Below are 15,672 nucleotides of genomic sequence, written 5' to 3'. Positions count from 1 at the left end.
TATTGCTTCCAACATATAAGACAATTTTCTGACCTAAGCATAGGAGCCGCTTGGACCTATTTGTTAATGGAGAATCTTGGGGATCATTCTCGTAGCTTGCAGAGCTTCATTTCATTGCCTTCAATTTTCCTTGGCTTGTGGCCAACCTTCCCTTAGGTCAACACCTTATTCTATGTATTTTCTAGAAGGATTTATTTGGTGGAGTCGAACCTTGTTGTTATTCATGTTACACCTTCTTCTTTGGCAATTGTTTTCATCTTGGGCCAATGCGGATCATCCTTGAGCTATGAAAATCATATAAATCAATGTAATTGAGCATATAGAGATAAAAATAAGAATATAGAAGATCATTTTGAAGGTTAGGAGGTCCGGAGTTGGCTCACATTCTTGCTTGAGCCCGGATATTATATTTTGAGCATGTTTGTAATCAAGCCAATGTGCCAAATATTTAAGCCCACATGTTGCCGACCAATTTGTATTTGTATTTTATGATATAATCAGTGTCTGATTCTACATTGCCTCCATCACATTATGTTTCTTATGTTGTGTTTCTCTTGTGCACGGTTTAGATTATTCTCTTGAGGAATCTCCTGTCGCAATTGCACCAACGAAGGATCTTCTACTAAATATTGAGTGTCGGTGTGTATTGTTGGCCTCTATAGGAATTTAATAGAAAACTACATGGACACAACTAAAGATTATTTATAAGAGTATTATGTCTCCTACTCTGCAAGGTACTTGATCTTCGACAAGTAAGACAATTTTGTTTTGTATATAAGTGGGTATGTAAACGGTGTTTTGAGTATAGTTTTGGTGTTTGGTGGTTTTTATTTTTGAGTTACTAAAGATAGGGTGAGAAATGTTGAAGTTTTGTATTTTGTATTGTAGATTTACACTTTATATTTGATGTCAAAGGGGGAGTGAGTTTGGAGATGACACAAGGGTTGCCATCAATGGCAAAGGGGGAGATTGTTGCAAATGTTAGTTCTTGATGTCATTAATATAAAACTTGTTGATTCATATAAGTAACTTGGTGATATCTTTGGTTTGGATGTTTTCTAGAGCAGGTGCAGTAACATGAGAATTGTTCACTTGTCATGCAGATGGTTGACGACTGATTTCAGTCACTTTAGACAGTATATCAAGTCATAATATATTTGTTCTAGTGTCTTGGGGATGTTTTTAGTGGTTTGTAGTTGGAGTTATTGTTAGTATAGGTTTTTTATTTTCCTTATGTTAGGGGGTATTTATTTTTCCTACACATATTATTTAAGCTTGCTTAGGTTATTAGGAGTGGTTAATATGACACATGGAGAAATACTTCAACTACATGTGTAACTCTCCACCTCAAATGGGTAGTTGAGTTACACACCCTCTTTTGGTTTTTTTGTGCCACCTCTCATAACCACTATTTTATCATTTCCTAAGTGGGTTATGGGGTAGTTGGGTTTCTTACCCTCTTTCGGCTTTATGTGCCACCTCTTATAACTCCTTTTTTGTTTTCATGTAAGGAGGTTATAATACATGTTTTGGCATTTACCAAGTAGGTAAAAACCTCCCACCTTTTATGGGGTAGTAGGTAAACCTCCCACTTTTAATGGAGGTGGGAGTTAATGCACCTCTTGGATGTATATGCTATTATATTCCTATATAATAAGCACTATGCTCTCACCTTCACTAGTTCAGTGATAGTTTAGTGAAAGTCTTCTCCAAATTCTCTTTTGTCTCTATTTTTCTCTCTCATATCATATTTATCTTCATTAAGGTATTTTGATATTCAATCATCTATTTCTTGGAGTTGCATGTGATCTACAACCGACATCAGATCTTGGCTCGGTTCTCGGTTCTCACAGAATCTAACATGGTATGAGAGTCGTGTTGTCTGGCATAGATCATTATTTTTTTGATTTATTTGGGAGTTTTGAGACTATTAGATAGCTAATATTTTCTTTAAAAACCAAGTATGGTCTTCTCCTACATTCTCGTGTGACCTAGAGAATTAGAAGAATTTAAAGGAATTTAAGCTTCTAATCTAGTTTTATAAATATGTGTTCTTGTGAGATCTAAGTGATTGTAACTTTTTGGTAATATTGGAAGCTTCTTCAATATTTCCAGAGTGTCCATAAGGCTTGAGAAAGTCAAAAATGACTTTTATTTCACTAAAATCAAAGTTTAGAGGACACAGTTAAAAACTAGAATGAATTATTTTTTACTGAAGTTGTTTTCATTTTGGCTTTAGAATTCCATATTTTCTCATTTGTAGGAAGAAAAATCTCTAGGTTTTCTTTCCAGCATTGAAATTTTTTTGGGTTTTTAGTGTTGTTCCTAGAAAATTAAAAGTTTTTTGTAGAAATCAATCTTGAACAAGGTGTGAGCCATTTTTCTAGCTCGCAGATTCAACAACCTCTCTTAAAAGTTGCATAAATTTTGCCTCGGATGTTGGATTTTAGCAAATGAGTACTTGACGAAAAGATGGAAACAAGAAATTTCCATCCACATAGGGTTAATTAAAAAATTCTATCTTTTTTCATCAGATATTTCAGGTTGAATTAGCTACATTTTTTACCTTGAATAGATCATATCTTTCACCTCACAACTCTGTTTTTCAAAAACAAATAGTTGTTGGAAAGGTATTGAAGAATATTTTTCGATTAAGTGAAAAGAAGGTTTTGAAGGGGCCTTGAAACCCTATTACAAAAAGATAATCAAAAGATAAGACATTAAAGACCAGCTAGACAGAGAAAAACACAAAAAAGAAACAGCTAGCAAAGACAAAAAGCCAACAAGAAGCCAAAAGAGGCAAAGGGACTACCATAAGAAACAAACCCTAAGAAAGGTTTATGATAAGCTTCACCACTTCTTGCTCCAATAGGACCATAGAGGCAGCAATGCTCTTCAGTTCCTCCAACTCCTTGGCATGCTGGGTCATCTTCCTAGTACTAGATTGAGTTCTTTTGCCATGACCAGTGGTCCTCACTTCAAGAGTCAAGACCTTATCCTCGGTAGTATCAATAGTGTTATTTTCCTGATAGACCTATTCTAGTTTGGTGATCATCATACTGAAGTTGTCGGCAGAGGCTTTCAAATTTTTTTGGCTTTGTTCTCCAATTTTCTTCAAGGTGTTCTCATGATTGAGAACTCCCTTCTCTAGATCATTGAATCTAGCCTCCACAATCTTAAATTGAGAGCCATATGCTCTAGTGATAGCCTCCACATTGCTGATGGCTTTAGCCAATTCATTCAGGTAGTTAGGTAGGGTATTGAGCTTACATGTTCCAACAACTTCTAAGGTGTTCACTTTCCTAGATGAATCCTCTAGCTTATTCTTCAAACTATCCATCTCTAAATATACCCAATCAATTACCTTGGAGAACTCCATCATCCCACTCTTTGTGGCATTCAACATGGTTAAAAGAGAGTTTCTTCTATCAATGTTGATCCCATGGGCGAAATTATTCAGGGTCTCCACATTAACATCAATAGCATTAGGAGATAGAGTATCACCTTCCTTCACCATCTTCCCATCTTCTTCAACATCATCTATCATTTTATTGGGATCCTAAGGATTGGGTTAAACATTAATAAAATCATTCCCTTTATCTGGGTTGATTTCGATGATGACAGGGCTCTGCTTGTTTTTCTTCTTTGATGATGGGGTAACATAATCACTATCAGTTTTCATCCCCTCGTCATCCTCTTCATCATCTTCAAGCCATTTGTCCTCCTCCTGGACCTTACTTCTTTTTCCTTTAACCCCTTTTCTAGCTTTCTTATTTCTAGACCTAGAAGCCAAATCTTTGTCCTTCTCCTTGCTAGAACCCTTAGCAGAGGTAAACCTATCACCATCATCTTCCCACTTAGTATTAGACCCCTCATCTTCACTGTCATCTAAGTTCTCAGACTCGTCATCCAAATCCAAAATCTCTTTGATAGAATGTTGCACAAAGGAGGCCTTTACATGATTGTATAAAAGAAACATTAACCCTTCATGCATGGGAGGGTTACTATCCGGATTAGCCCTAAATCCTTAATGCGAGTGTTAAGGGAGCTAAACAAATAGAAGGGTATAGACACCAGATCTTTATGGAAAAATGATTTAGAAGCATAAAGTGATAACCGTAGACACAAGAATATCTACCATCAAGAGTAACATATTGCATGACAACAAACATAATTCATCTCCATACATTCTTTATCACTTTCAGCAAGTAGTAGGTTTTGTCGGATTTCACCAACTTGGTTTTCTCATATTTCTCCTTCGAGAATTGCTTGATAGCAGCTTATGTGAGCTTCTTGTCTTTGTAAAACATTTTGCCTCCCATCAACATACCAGTAACTTCCATGATCATCCCTTCGTCAATTTCAACCTTTCTTCCTCCTATGGTAATTTTTCCATCTTTACAATTCTTTTTGAAAATTATAGTAACAGTAGGGTTTTTCCCTACAATTCTCTCCATATACCCTGTCATCTTGGCCATTTTGAGAATAGCCCAAGCCTTCGACTTATCTTTCCATTCATCATAGGAGAGCGGCTCAATTATTTTCGTGTTATCTCCCATGGCATTCGCAAATAGATTATTCTTATCCTTCACAATGAAGAATATTACATATCTTTTTTCAGATCATGTATCAAATTTACTTGTATTAAAACTTTCTATTTTTGGCCATTGGAGCCTTAGGAAGCATTTTAATTTGATAAAAAGCCTTGTAAATGGACTAATTATAAAGTGCCAAACTTGTAATATTTGGGGGGGAAGTGATTTCTTATACTAGTGGAAAGGGGGGTGTCTCTTGTGTTCTTTCTTGCACTCTTCTTGAATCTTTGCAACCTTTCTTTCTACTATCATGGATACATATGCAGTTCCTCTTTTAACACCATATCATTATTTTGAATGGAAATCTAAGATGATAATATATTTAAAAAGACATGGATATCATCGTGTTACATCGACACTTGAAAATGAACCTCAGGATGTTGTAGAAAAGATTAAATGGTTTAATAAATGTGATGAAGCCTTTGGTACTTTGTGTAGGTCAGTCTCCCCTAATCTTCTTTTTCTCATTGAATCTGCCTCTACACCAAATGTAGTGTGGACCACTTTGGAAAACCTATTTGGTAAGCAAGATGAGCTAAGAGGTAATAAATTGGAGAATGAACTCATAGGGTTGAATCCAACCAATTTTGACACTATACAATACTTCTTCATAAAACTCAAGTCTATAAGATTGTAGTTGGAAAAGTGTGGAACTAAGAAAGATGATAAGAAACTGATCTTGAGTATTCTTTCTAAGATTGGTCATAATTATTCAGTGTTTGTTTCTACATTCTATGCTACAAAATGTGCCATAGGTACCATATTAAAAATGCATTCTCTAGATGATTTTGTTGCAGAACTCACTAGGGAACAAGATAAATTGGTTCAAATGGGTACAATAAAACCCTCTATGTCACATGCCTTAGTTGTATATCAAGGCTCAAAAGAATAGAAAGGGTATAGTAAGCAAGATAAGAAACAAAAGAACCAAGGAGAGAAGAAGAAAGATCAAAAATATGCTAATTCAAACGCAATTAATTTGACCTCTTCATCAAAAGGTGAACAACCTAAGAAGGAGAAGGCCAAGTATTCTTAATGTAAGAGGCCTGGTCATGATGAACATAAGTGTTTAAAGAAATAAATTGATCACCTTTCACATCTCCTTGAAAAGAATAATATCAAGGTACTTGATTCAATCAAACAGAGTTCATCAGAAGGATCTTCAAAGGAGAGGGATAAGAGTAAGGGGAAAGGAAAGAATAAGGCCCTAGTTTCTGTTGCTTCACAATCTAATTCTTGGATAATTGACTCAGGTGCTTCACACCACATGGCTTCTTTAGAAGATGATTTCACCTAATTAGAGCCATGTTCTATACCTTCCATACTAATGGGTGATGCCATGACTCCTAGTGAAGTGTAGAAGATGGTTCAGTTGATAAGTATAAGGCTCACTTGGTAGCAAAAGGTTTTTCTCAAGTTCCAGGGGTTGATTAGTCTGAGACTTTTTCTCCAGTTGCTAAGATGAATTCCATCCGACTTGTCCTTGCTATAGCTACAACCCATTGTTGGGAAGTTCATCAGATGGATGTGAAGAGTACATTTTTTATGGTGACCTTCAGGAGGAAATCTACATGGAGCAGCCACAAGGGTTTTTTCAAGACCCTTCACTTATGTGTTAAATTTGAAAGTCTCTCTATGGCCTCAAATAGGCTCCCCGAGCTTGGTATGCCAAGATGGACTCATTCCTTATGACAGTTGGTTTCACTCAATGCTATTATGATCCGAACAATGTATACATTCTGTAGTAGGATGATACTCTCACATTTCTGGTTCTCTATGTTGATGACTTGTTGATCATGAGGGGTCACACATCCACCATCAAGATAGTGAATTTTTTTCTACATGATAGATTTCTGATGACAAACTTGGGTCTTCTGCATTACTTCTTGGGGATTGAGATCACTCAGTTATCTTCAGGTATCTTCCTTGGACAATCCAAGTATGCACTTGATATGCTCTCCATATTTTGCATGGCTGATTGTAAGCATGCACCTACTCCATTTTTGTTAGGGGTCAAACTTGAGGCTAAGGGCTCTTCACACCCTTAGTTGATGGCACTTTATACGGTAGTCTGCAGATGTATAGGGAATGATTTGGGATGGACCAAAAGGTGTGCTGACATGGTGTGATGCCTCACACATTTCATTTTGCCTTTGCAATGCATTGAAGATTGTTTTTGGGTTGACTGTTTTGATTCTAAACGTCACATCCAATTAGGCTGACCTAATTGATGTTTCTTTGGTTGTGAATGGCATAAAAGGAATGAAATCATTTTTTAGATTGAGGTATGAGTTGTACATTATTTTTGTAAAGTTGTTAAAAAGTTCACAAGTACAATGGTGTAGTAATGAAGGGAGTTTTAGATTTATTTTAATAGAAAACTATAATCAGCATACTAGTTGATGTGGTTGCTTGTAGTTCAATCTTACTGATATATCTCTTTCATATGTAATGTATCTTGCCTTGAAGAAGTGAATTGCAGTCTCTACAATTATTTTGTATCTTTTAGTTAGCTCCTTGGCCTTAAGCCTAAACATTATAACCTATTATTCCATATAGTGAGATAGTTCTCGCTGTGATTTTTTCCTTATTGGGTTTTCTATGTAAAATCTTGGTGTTCATGTACAAGTTCTTTGGGTTTTTTAGTTCTTTATTTTTTCATCTGTGGTAAATAGAATGAATGATAATTGAATTAAGTTTTAATATATGTTGATTCACCCCCCTCTCAGCATCTAAAAGTTTTCAACAATTATTCCTACTACTCAACTTCATTTATGAGCTATGCACACAAACTTCTTTCTTGGTGTGTCTATTGCAGGAGCATCTGAGCTCATAAGCAATCTTGCATCACAATTAATTTAATTTTTTTTAATGTTCAAGTTATTCACTTTTTGTGTAGGTTGGAGCTTTAAGAGGACATTTTAGAGTGTTGAAGGGAAAAATATTATTTTTATCAAGATTTGGCCTTCATTTAAAAAATCAGATGTGCCTAAAATGGAGGGGAAAATGATTTTTGAGAAAATAATTAAAGACTCTTTATTTTCCAAAGGAGCATGACTTGGTTCTTATTTTTATTTATTTTCCAAAGTAATCTATAGAAAAAAGTTATTGTATATGGTGGGGCAATATTTTGGAAGCATTTAATGAGGGATTTCAAAAGATAATTGGAGGAAAATGAAAGAGCAGATATGGGTGTGTATTTGTGATGCCTCAAAAGGGTTATAATATCCATATGATGAAGCCTTCAATGATGTTAAGAAGTAGAAAGATCAATGGTATCAAGATTGTAGAAAGAAATTGTAGATTGTTCTAAAGAATTGCATAAGGAAGAGTGTAGGCAATTATCTTGTCAAGAGCAGAAAGATAGAAGAAGAGAAAGGTGAATTTTTAGGTGCATTTTTGGTGTTCAAGGATAGAATGAGAGCTATAGGATGAAGAAAAACATCAGATTTCAACAAAGGAATGGAGTCAAAAAGATGTGAAGGCTTGAATATTCAAATACTTGTAGGCCCATAAAGTGCCTAGAAACATTGTAAAATTTATGAATATTATTTATTGATGAAATCCTTTATATATTTTATTCTTCTTAAGTAATTTTATTGTAAGAATTATTTTTGAACACCGAAATAAAGATGAATTTAAGATTTTATTTTCGTCTAGTGTTTTAGATAGAATATTAAGATTGCAAGATTGAGTAGTTTAGTAAGACCCCCCTGATCTTGACTTCATCAATTCCTGATTTATTATACCCAATTATCTTCCCATTTTAACTAATTCAGTTACATATAACATTACAACTATTCTTACACGGGCATCTACATTTATTCACTCTCTACCTCAAGATTATCACTTTGATAAAAAGGGTCATTCTTGAGCAACATAACTTTATATTGAGGCTCTTGGGATTGGAACTAATTTAAAAGAAATTTCAATTTGAATTCTCAAATTCTTAGTCTTTTCCTACTAGACATTATGGGTTTACTTTACACATGTTTGTGCAACCCCTTTTATGTGTTTGTATTTAAATTCATAGAGCATGCACTTAATCTATATGTTCTAACAAGAAAAAGTCATTCGATGAACATTTTAATTTGAATCTTTAGAAAACACATCTTTATGAAAAATTATAGTCTACTTCAAAATATTTATCCAATCCAATTACATGCTTAAGAATGATGTCTTTATTTCTCCACAAAAATTATGAGTCCATTTTCATATTTTGTTCTTAATCAAAAAATATTATTTTCATAGGAACAATAAGTCAATGGAAAGTCAAGGGTCCACTCAATCTAAGTACCAAAGACATAATCATAATTTCAAATAAACTTATATTTAAAAATAGTTAATATGTTGACTTACTCATTAAACTTAGTAAAAAAAAAGTTTTTTTATTGATCAAATCTAAAAGAATTACAATGAAAATGATAGTCCAAAAAGAAGATTACATAGAAAAATAGGAGAAAAACACTATGGATGTTGTGAGAATAGCAAAAACATAGTATTAACCATCTTACACATCCTAACATTGTCTACATAATCACAAGAACTAATACAACCAACTGAACCAATAGAAACTCTTGAAGCATAGTAGCATAACACAAATTGTACTTCAAATGTGAATAATATTTGGATTTTCTTAAAACATTGAATCTCCTCTTCATGAAGCTGCAAACATTGGTGTTTAATCTCTTCTAGATGCTTGTTGTATATCACATTCTTTGTGCCCCTTCTTTAACTGAGAACATAAACACAAATTGAAGCATGATATTAGATTAAAAATTTAGAGCATTTAATTCTTGATGCAAAATTTGATTAGAAAACACTAATAAACATCTACTTTTCTAAACAAAATAATTAAGTTTAAAACCTAATGACTAGGAATTCCAAGTTATTATAATGCAACTATCAAAAAATTACTTGTAACAATTAAGTCTCTGTTTTAGTAAAACTAATGTTGTGCTTTGAAGAAGTTTCCATGCAGCATCCACATGATGTACTTTTGTAAATACGCTATTCACACAAAAGCGTAACGTATATTTTCCTGATAAGACCTGAAATATGACATAAAATGAATTAATAAAAAATATTTTTTATTAATCAATAAATAAATATGTAATAAATAATAAATAAAGATAATAATTAACATATTAGAATTATTAAGTTTTTTGCAATTTATAATTTTAAAAAATATATGAAGGTAACTTCTAAAAATTGTAAAATAAGATAGTTTTAAAGAAGAATACCGTATGTGATAAATACATATGTCCGCTCTCATTTACAACATCCAACAATTGTGAATTTAATGAATGTCCATTATCACGATCATCTTCTGTAGGTAAAATTCGAAAACAAACCAATGCAAAAGTACGAGGAGCCATAACCTATCCCAACATTAAAAAAGATACACAAATCTATTAGAAATCATAAATATAACATTTATCTTTTTCAATTTATAAAGAGACCTTTTCTTCTTATATTTAATTACAATTAGAGTAATAATAAATGTTTTAAAATAATTTTATAATTTAATAAAATTATTTTAAATATATTTATTTAAAAATTCTATTATTAAATTAAAATCAATGTACCTAATAAATGCATATCTTTTAAAAATCTTTTAAATATAATTACCTCAAATCTTTTATCTTTGATTACAAGATTTTCAAAATGTTGAGCAAGGGAAATTTGATATCTGATATATGACTGAAGTTGTGAAATTCCATAAAGACGTAAAACCATCCATAACTTTAATGATCTGCATAAAACATACAAGACACATTATCAAAAAATATATTTAAGTACATATTATTTAATAATTTATTATTCTTATATATATTTTACAAGATTTATTTTTTATATAAATATTTATTATAACTTCTATTTTTAAAAATTATCTAAGTTAAGATTTGTCAAATTCATTTTATTTAAAATAAATTTATTTAAGTACATAGTATTTAAAAATATTATTATAATATTTACTAGAAATATTTAAAAAAATCTAAATCATATAATATTTTTCATTATATGTATACATTATTATTTATTATTTTTAATATAAAAATTATTATGAAATATCTATACATTTTATGTTTTTTATAATTTTATAAATATAATTAATTATAACATATCATTTGAATTTGATTATTTAAAATGGACTTACCTAAATCGACTTCCAAGTGGTATTTGCCAATCTTTATAATCTATCACTTGTTTGGATTGCGATACCTGCAAATAAAATACAAATTTAATATATATTTCAAATATTATTTTAGATGGATTCTAAAAATATACATATACATACATACATACATACATACATACATACATACATACAAACATACATACATAAATATATACATATACATATACATATACATATATAACGTTGTAACTGTTACATATAAAATAAAATGTATTGATTTAAAAATTGGTTTGATATTGTAATCTTTCATATCATCATGTCTACATTTATATAATAGATTAAAACAATACTAACCTTGTTTTTCAAATATTCTGGATTCATTGACAATGCTTCAACCAAAACTTTTGAATCCTAAATTCAAACATAAAATTCATGTAAATTAGTAAGTTTATAAAATAATTATGACTTAAATCTATATAGAATATCCATACCATACATAGATAATATAATATAATACATAAAGTTAGGAATGTCAACCAATAACATAATTGCTTCTTTACTAATGAAACATACACATTTTAAAATAAATCTAAGTAAAAATGTCAATTAATTCAATTTTTTAATTAAATTATTGAAAAATTATTTTATTTACTTAATAAATTTTATGGATTAAAATACAAACAATATTATAAAAAATATAATTTTTTAAATACAAGAATTAATTTATATGAAATATCTCACCTTTACCCAAAGTACAGAGCAATCAAAGTTAGTAAAAAGCCATTTATGAGGATTCATGACAAAGGAGTCTGCATCATCTATTCCCACAAGATAATGTTGATATTCAGGGCAAATGCAAGCAGCACCACCATAAGCACCATCTACATGCAACCATATGTTGTGTTCGCGAGCTATTTTAGATAGTCCTTGTATAGGATCCACACTTGTTGATGATGTTGTTCCAATCTGAAACCATAAACTATCCTATTCAATATTTAAACTTTTAATAGAATTATCTACAAATTTAAATGGAGAGAATTGAAATCAAATTTTATAATTTGAAATTATTATATAAATTTATGTAATTCACATACTGTAGCACATAAAAATGTTGGATGTAAACCAACACTAATATCTTTCAATATGCAATCACGGACATTTTCTGGAGAAAGCCCATAGTTTGTGGAACGACTTGTTGCTATCACTCTAACATTATTTACACATATTCCTGCAATCTAGTGTACAATTTAAAAAAAAAAAAGATTAGAAGATATTTATATAATATTTTAATAAAACTAACGCAAATTTAGGAGATTTTGGAAGAATATCCTCCTCATAATTATGCCTTTTATGCTTAACTTCATTTTTTTTTTATAAATCACTTGTTAAAATTAAAATATAAATGCTATACTTAGAGAAAGTTAAATTTTCTTAATCCTTCCTTAAAATTAAAATATAAAATCTACACGAAGAGGATGTAAGGAAGTCCTTACTTTGCAGGCTTTTTCAATTGAACAATGTGTCTGGTCTGATACATAAACTACAAGCTTGTCAGCTGAATCTACACCAAATTTCTTTAGAGCCTTGTTCCTTGCAGCTAATAATGATACCAAAACTGCCTCACTTGCTGATCCTTGAATAACCCCACCACCACCTTTATCTATATTTCAAATATTCTTTTAATATAAGTGCTCAAAATTCTTTATAAAGACCAAGTTTAATTACTTTATGTAAGTGTTCAGAAGATTAATTTAAGATTTGAACATAAATTTAATTAGATAGAATACATAGAGTAACTGTGAGGATACTAATAAAACCAAACTATAATCAGGTGTAATATATATACCAGAACATGAGAGAAAAGAATCAGGAAGGTTGACAATTTTTCCAAGCCAATCACAGACTATGGTTTCAAGTTCAGTGGCAGCAGGAGATGTCATCCAATGCAGATTGACAATAGCAAACCCACTACTCAACATCTCCCCTAGAAATGATGCAGTGCTCAACCCTGCAGGGAAGTATGCATAAAAATTGGGACTTTGCCAGTGTGTCAATGCAGGTATCATCTTCTCTTTCACATCTGCATAACTCCAAAACAAAGAAATTGATCATCACCATGACTCATAATAACTAATATAGTAATGAGGTATGCAGTAATGCTCATTAAATTGTGTTTCAAAATCCATTTAAGCTGATATCATCAACCAAAATTTCTATTAAAATCTTATTATCTTAAGACCAATCAGGCTAGAGTCATTTCATGTCTTACCAGTAAGAAGGTTTTCTACAGAATCAGGATTTTGTGGAGCGCAATCAGGGATCCAAGAGCTTAAATATCCAGGCTGCAAGCAAATTAAATTTTAAAACAACAATCGAAAATAAAATAAATACATTATTAATATCAATATATCTATATAATTTTTAACTTTCTGAAAACCTTCTATCAAACACGTACATTGACTTGGCTGAGAACTGGGAAGCTCTCTACTTTATTGTAGTAATCGGCAATAAAGTCCACCATTGTATGAGCATGTTTTCTGAACTCTTCAATGTCTAATGGCTTGCTCAGATAATTTTGACTACTTGAGCCATTGCAGTCATTCTCTCCTTTCATATTACCATTGCCATTCGTATGACCATTGCTTAACATATTATCACTGTTAACATGCCCATTGCATCCATTCTTGAAATTCATAAAATCATTTAGTAACTTTTCTGCAGTAGCATGGCCATTGCTTGGTAAATCATTCGCACTAATATAACCATTACTTGGAAAATCCTTACAGCTTAGAAAATCCTTATCATTTGTATAACCATTGCTTGGAAAAACCTTGTGATTTATATGACCATTGCACTCATCCTTGTCAACCATATTATCATTGCTTAAACTTGGCAAACTATTTGTATTGATAGGGTCCTTGCCATTCATATAAGCATTGTGCAGCAGATCATAGGGACCACTCTTGCCATTGACATGCCCAATTCTTGATAAATCATTGCCATTCACAGATCCAATTCTTAATAAATCATTGCCATTCACGTACCCAACTCTTGATGAACCATTGCCATTCATATGCCCAACTCTTGATAAATCCTTGCCATTTCTCTGTTCAGCTCCCAACAAAACCTTGCCATTTCTCTGTTCAGCTCCCAACAAAACAGTGGTCTCCATCTACACAAACACAGAGAGAGGATATTGCAATCTATTAAATAAAATCATTAACATCTGCAATGACAAGGTAGTGAGTGAGATCTATAGTTGGAGAGAAACATAAACTTAGAAAACCCTTTGAGAACATGGACTATTTCCTTCAGTCTCTCTTTAAAAAAGTGACTACCAAATCATATAACCTTCAAATTTTAATATTTTCATTTCAAATCTGGATATTAAGATAGTTGTTATGAACCGTATGCCTATGTAATAGCTCAAAATCTGGCCATGACCATTGTCTAAATATTAGCACCACAAAAGGGATCAAAATGAACATCATATATGTTTTCTACAATTCGTAATATTTTCTGTTACTTTTCTAAATTTTATTGTCTATAATTTTTATCAATGTTTTCGATCAGATTCTCTGATCTATCATCAGAATGATAGAGAGCTCAAAAATTAAAAACGTTGATGCTCTCTAACACTAAGAAAACTCTGTGATCCTCAACGTTTTGATGATGGATCAGTACAGAGCACGATCTGAAACGTTAAATCAAAAAATTAGACACAATCAAACCCCAAAAAACAACAAGAAATCATATAACTTAGATGAAAATACCATATAATAAAATGGCTAGCTCGCAGAATCATTTCAGAGAAGCATAAAATAGAATAATCTTAGTGCCAAAAAAACTAATATGCAAACTTAAGTTCTTTTTCTGCTGTATCTGAATGGTAGAAGTCTCACCCTATTAGAGAGAGAGAGAGCTGGGCCAAAAAGCCAACGCAGCAGCAACAGAGAAGATGGCAGGAAGGAAAGCAAGAGCTGCCTAAAACATATGAACTCTGCGATTTGTGCATTCAATTGCATCTATAAATACCATTGTAACACACATGAGATCTGACGTATAAGCAGTACACAACACATGACCTGCCTTAATTACCCACATGCGATCTAATAATAACATAAACAGTACTGAATAGATTACCATTTTAATCCCACAAGATGTCAAATGCTTATTTTGAAATAGTCAGCCTAAAACATTATTGGTAGAAGACAACTATTTTCTCTTTAAAAAATAGATGAATATGCGAATATGCATGCCTAGATCTTCCTTCGAGACGCCACAGAAAATCAAAGAAAATGAACTTGCAATCTATGTTGGCATGTTAGGAAGGTCAACGTGATCAACATGGAATGAAGTTTGGGCCTTTTCCATAATTGTCTGGTATAGAACGATTCGTTTAATGTGAAAAACCGAGGAATATTAAATGAATAGGGTATTAAATGCCATTATTAGCAATTAATAGTTTAGAGAGTAGATTGAAAGTAGTTTGTTTTTTTTCCAAAATGATAAAAGAAGGGTTAAGGTCATTTAGGTGTGGATATAGTTTGGTGGTATTAGACTATAAATTATCATTTTATGATTTAAAATGTTACTAACTTTGTAATGATTTTGAAGCAAGTGAATTGAATCATGTTTTGATTTAAGGTGAAATTGTGGTTTGAAGTCAATGTAGCTCAATTTTATAACACAAATTTGAACTCTTCACATAAATTTGAACTATGCTACATGAAATTGATCTTATAAGTCTTGTAATCTAAAAATTGGTTCATGAAATGAACATGTGGGATTGAGAAGTATATCTCAAAATATCTTTCTTCCTTAATTGGACAATTGTCCAAGAAACCTAATTATCCACATCTACTAAAATAAAGCATAAGGGGGAGGAAACCCTCTTTGAGGCCCTAATCAGAGGTGGCACATAAGGAATGGAAT

The 15,672-nt window shown here is 31.8% G+C and overlaps 1 protein-coding gene across 1 annotated transcript; it reads right to left on the bottom strand.

The window, feature by feature from the left end:
• Nucleotides 1–3,571: 3,571 nt before the first annotated feature.
• LOC131048782 (tryptophan decarboxylase 2) lies at nucleotides 3,572–13,351 on the bottom strand. The gene is made up of 14 exons (XM_059210122.1): nucleotides 13,193–13,351; nucleotides 13,007–13,079; nucleotides 12,584–12,817; nucleotides 12,231–12,391; nucleotides 11,832–11,972; nucleotides 11,479–11,703; nucleotides 11,092–11,148; nucleotides 10,756–10,820; nucleotides 10,227–10,350; nucleotides 9,839–9,976; nucleotides 9,513–9,646; nucleotides 4,331–4,611; nucleotides 4,118–4,134; nucleotides 3,572–3,952 (listed from the first exon to the last, which is right to left on the bottom strand). The coding sequence occupies exons 1-14, from the start codon at nucleotides 13,349–13,351 to the stop codon at nucleotides 3,572–3,574; spliced, it is 2,190 nt and encodes a 729-aa protein (XP_059066105.1).
• Nucleotides 13,352–15,672: the final 2,321 nt, after the last annotated feature.

This window comes from Cryptomeria japonica, chromosome 8 (genome assembly GCF_030272615.1).
Source record: "Cryptomeria japonica chromosome 8, Sugi_1.0, whole genome shotgun sequence".
Classification (NCBI taxonomy): Eukaryota; Viridiplantae; Streptophyta; class Pinopsida; order Cupressales; family Cupressaceae; genus Cryptomeria; species Cryptomeria japonica.
This window is presented reverse-complemented; position numbering and strand designations above follow the sequence as displayed.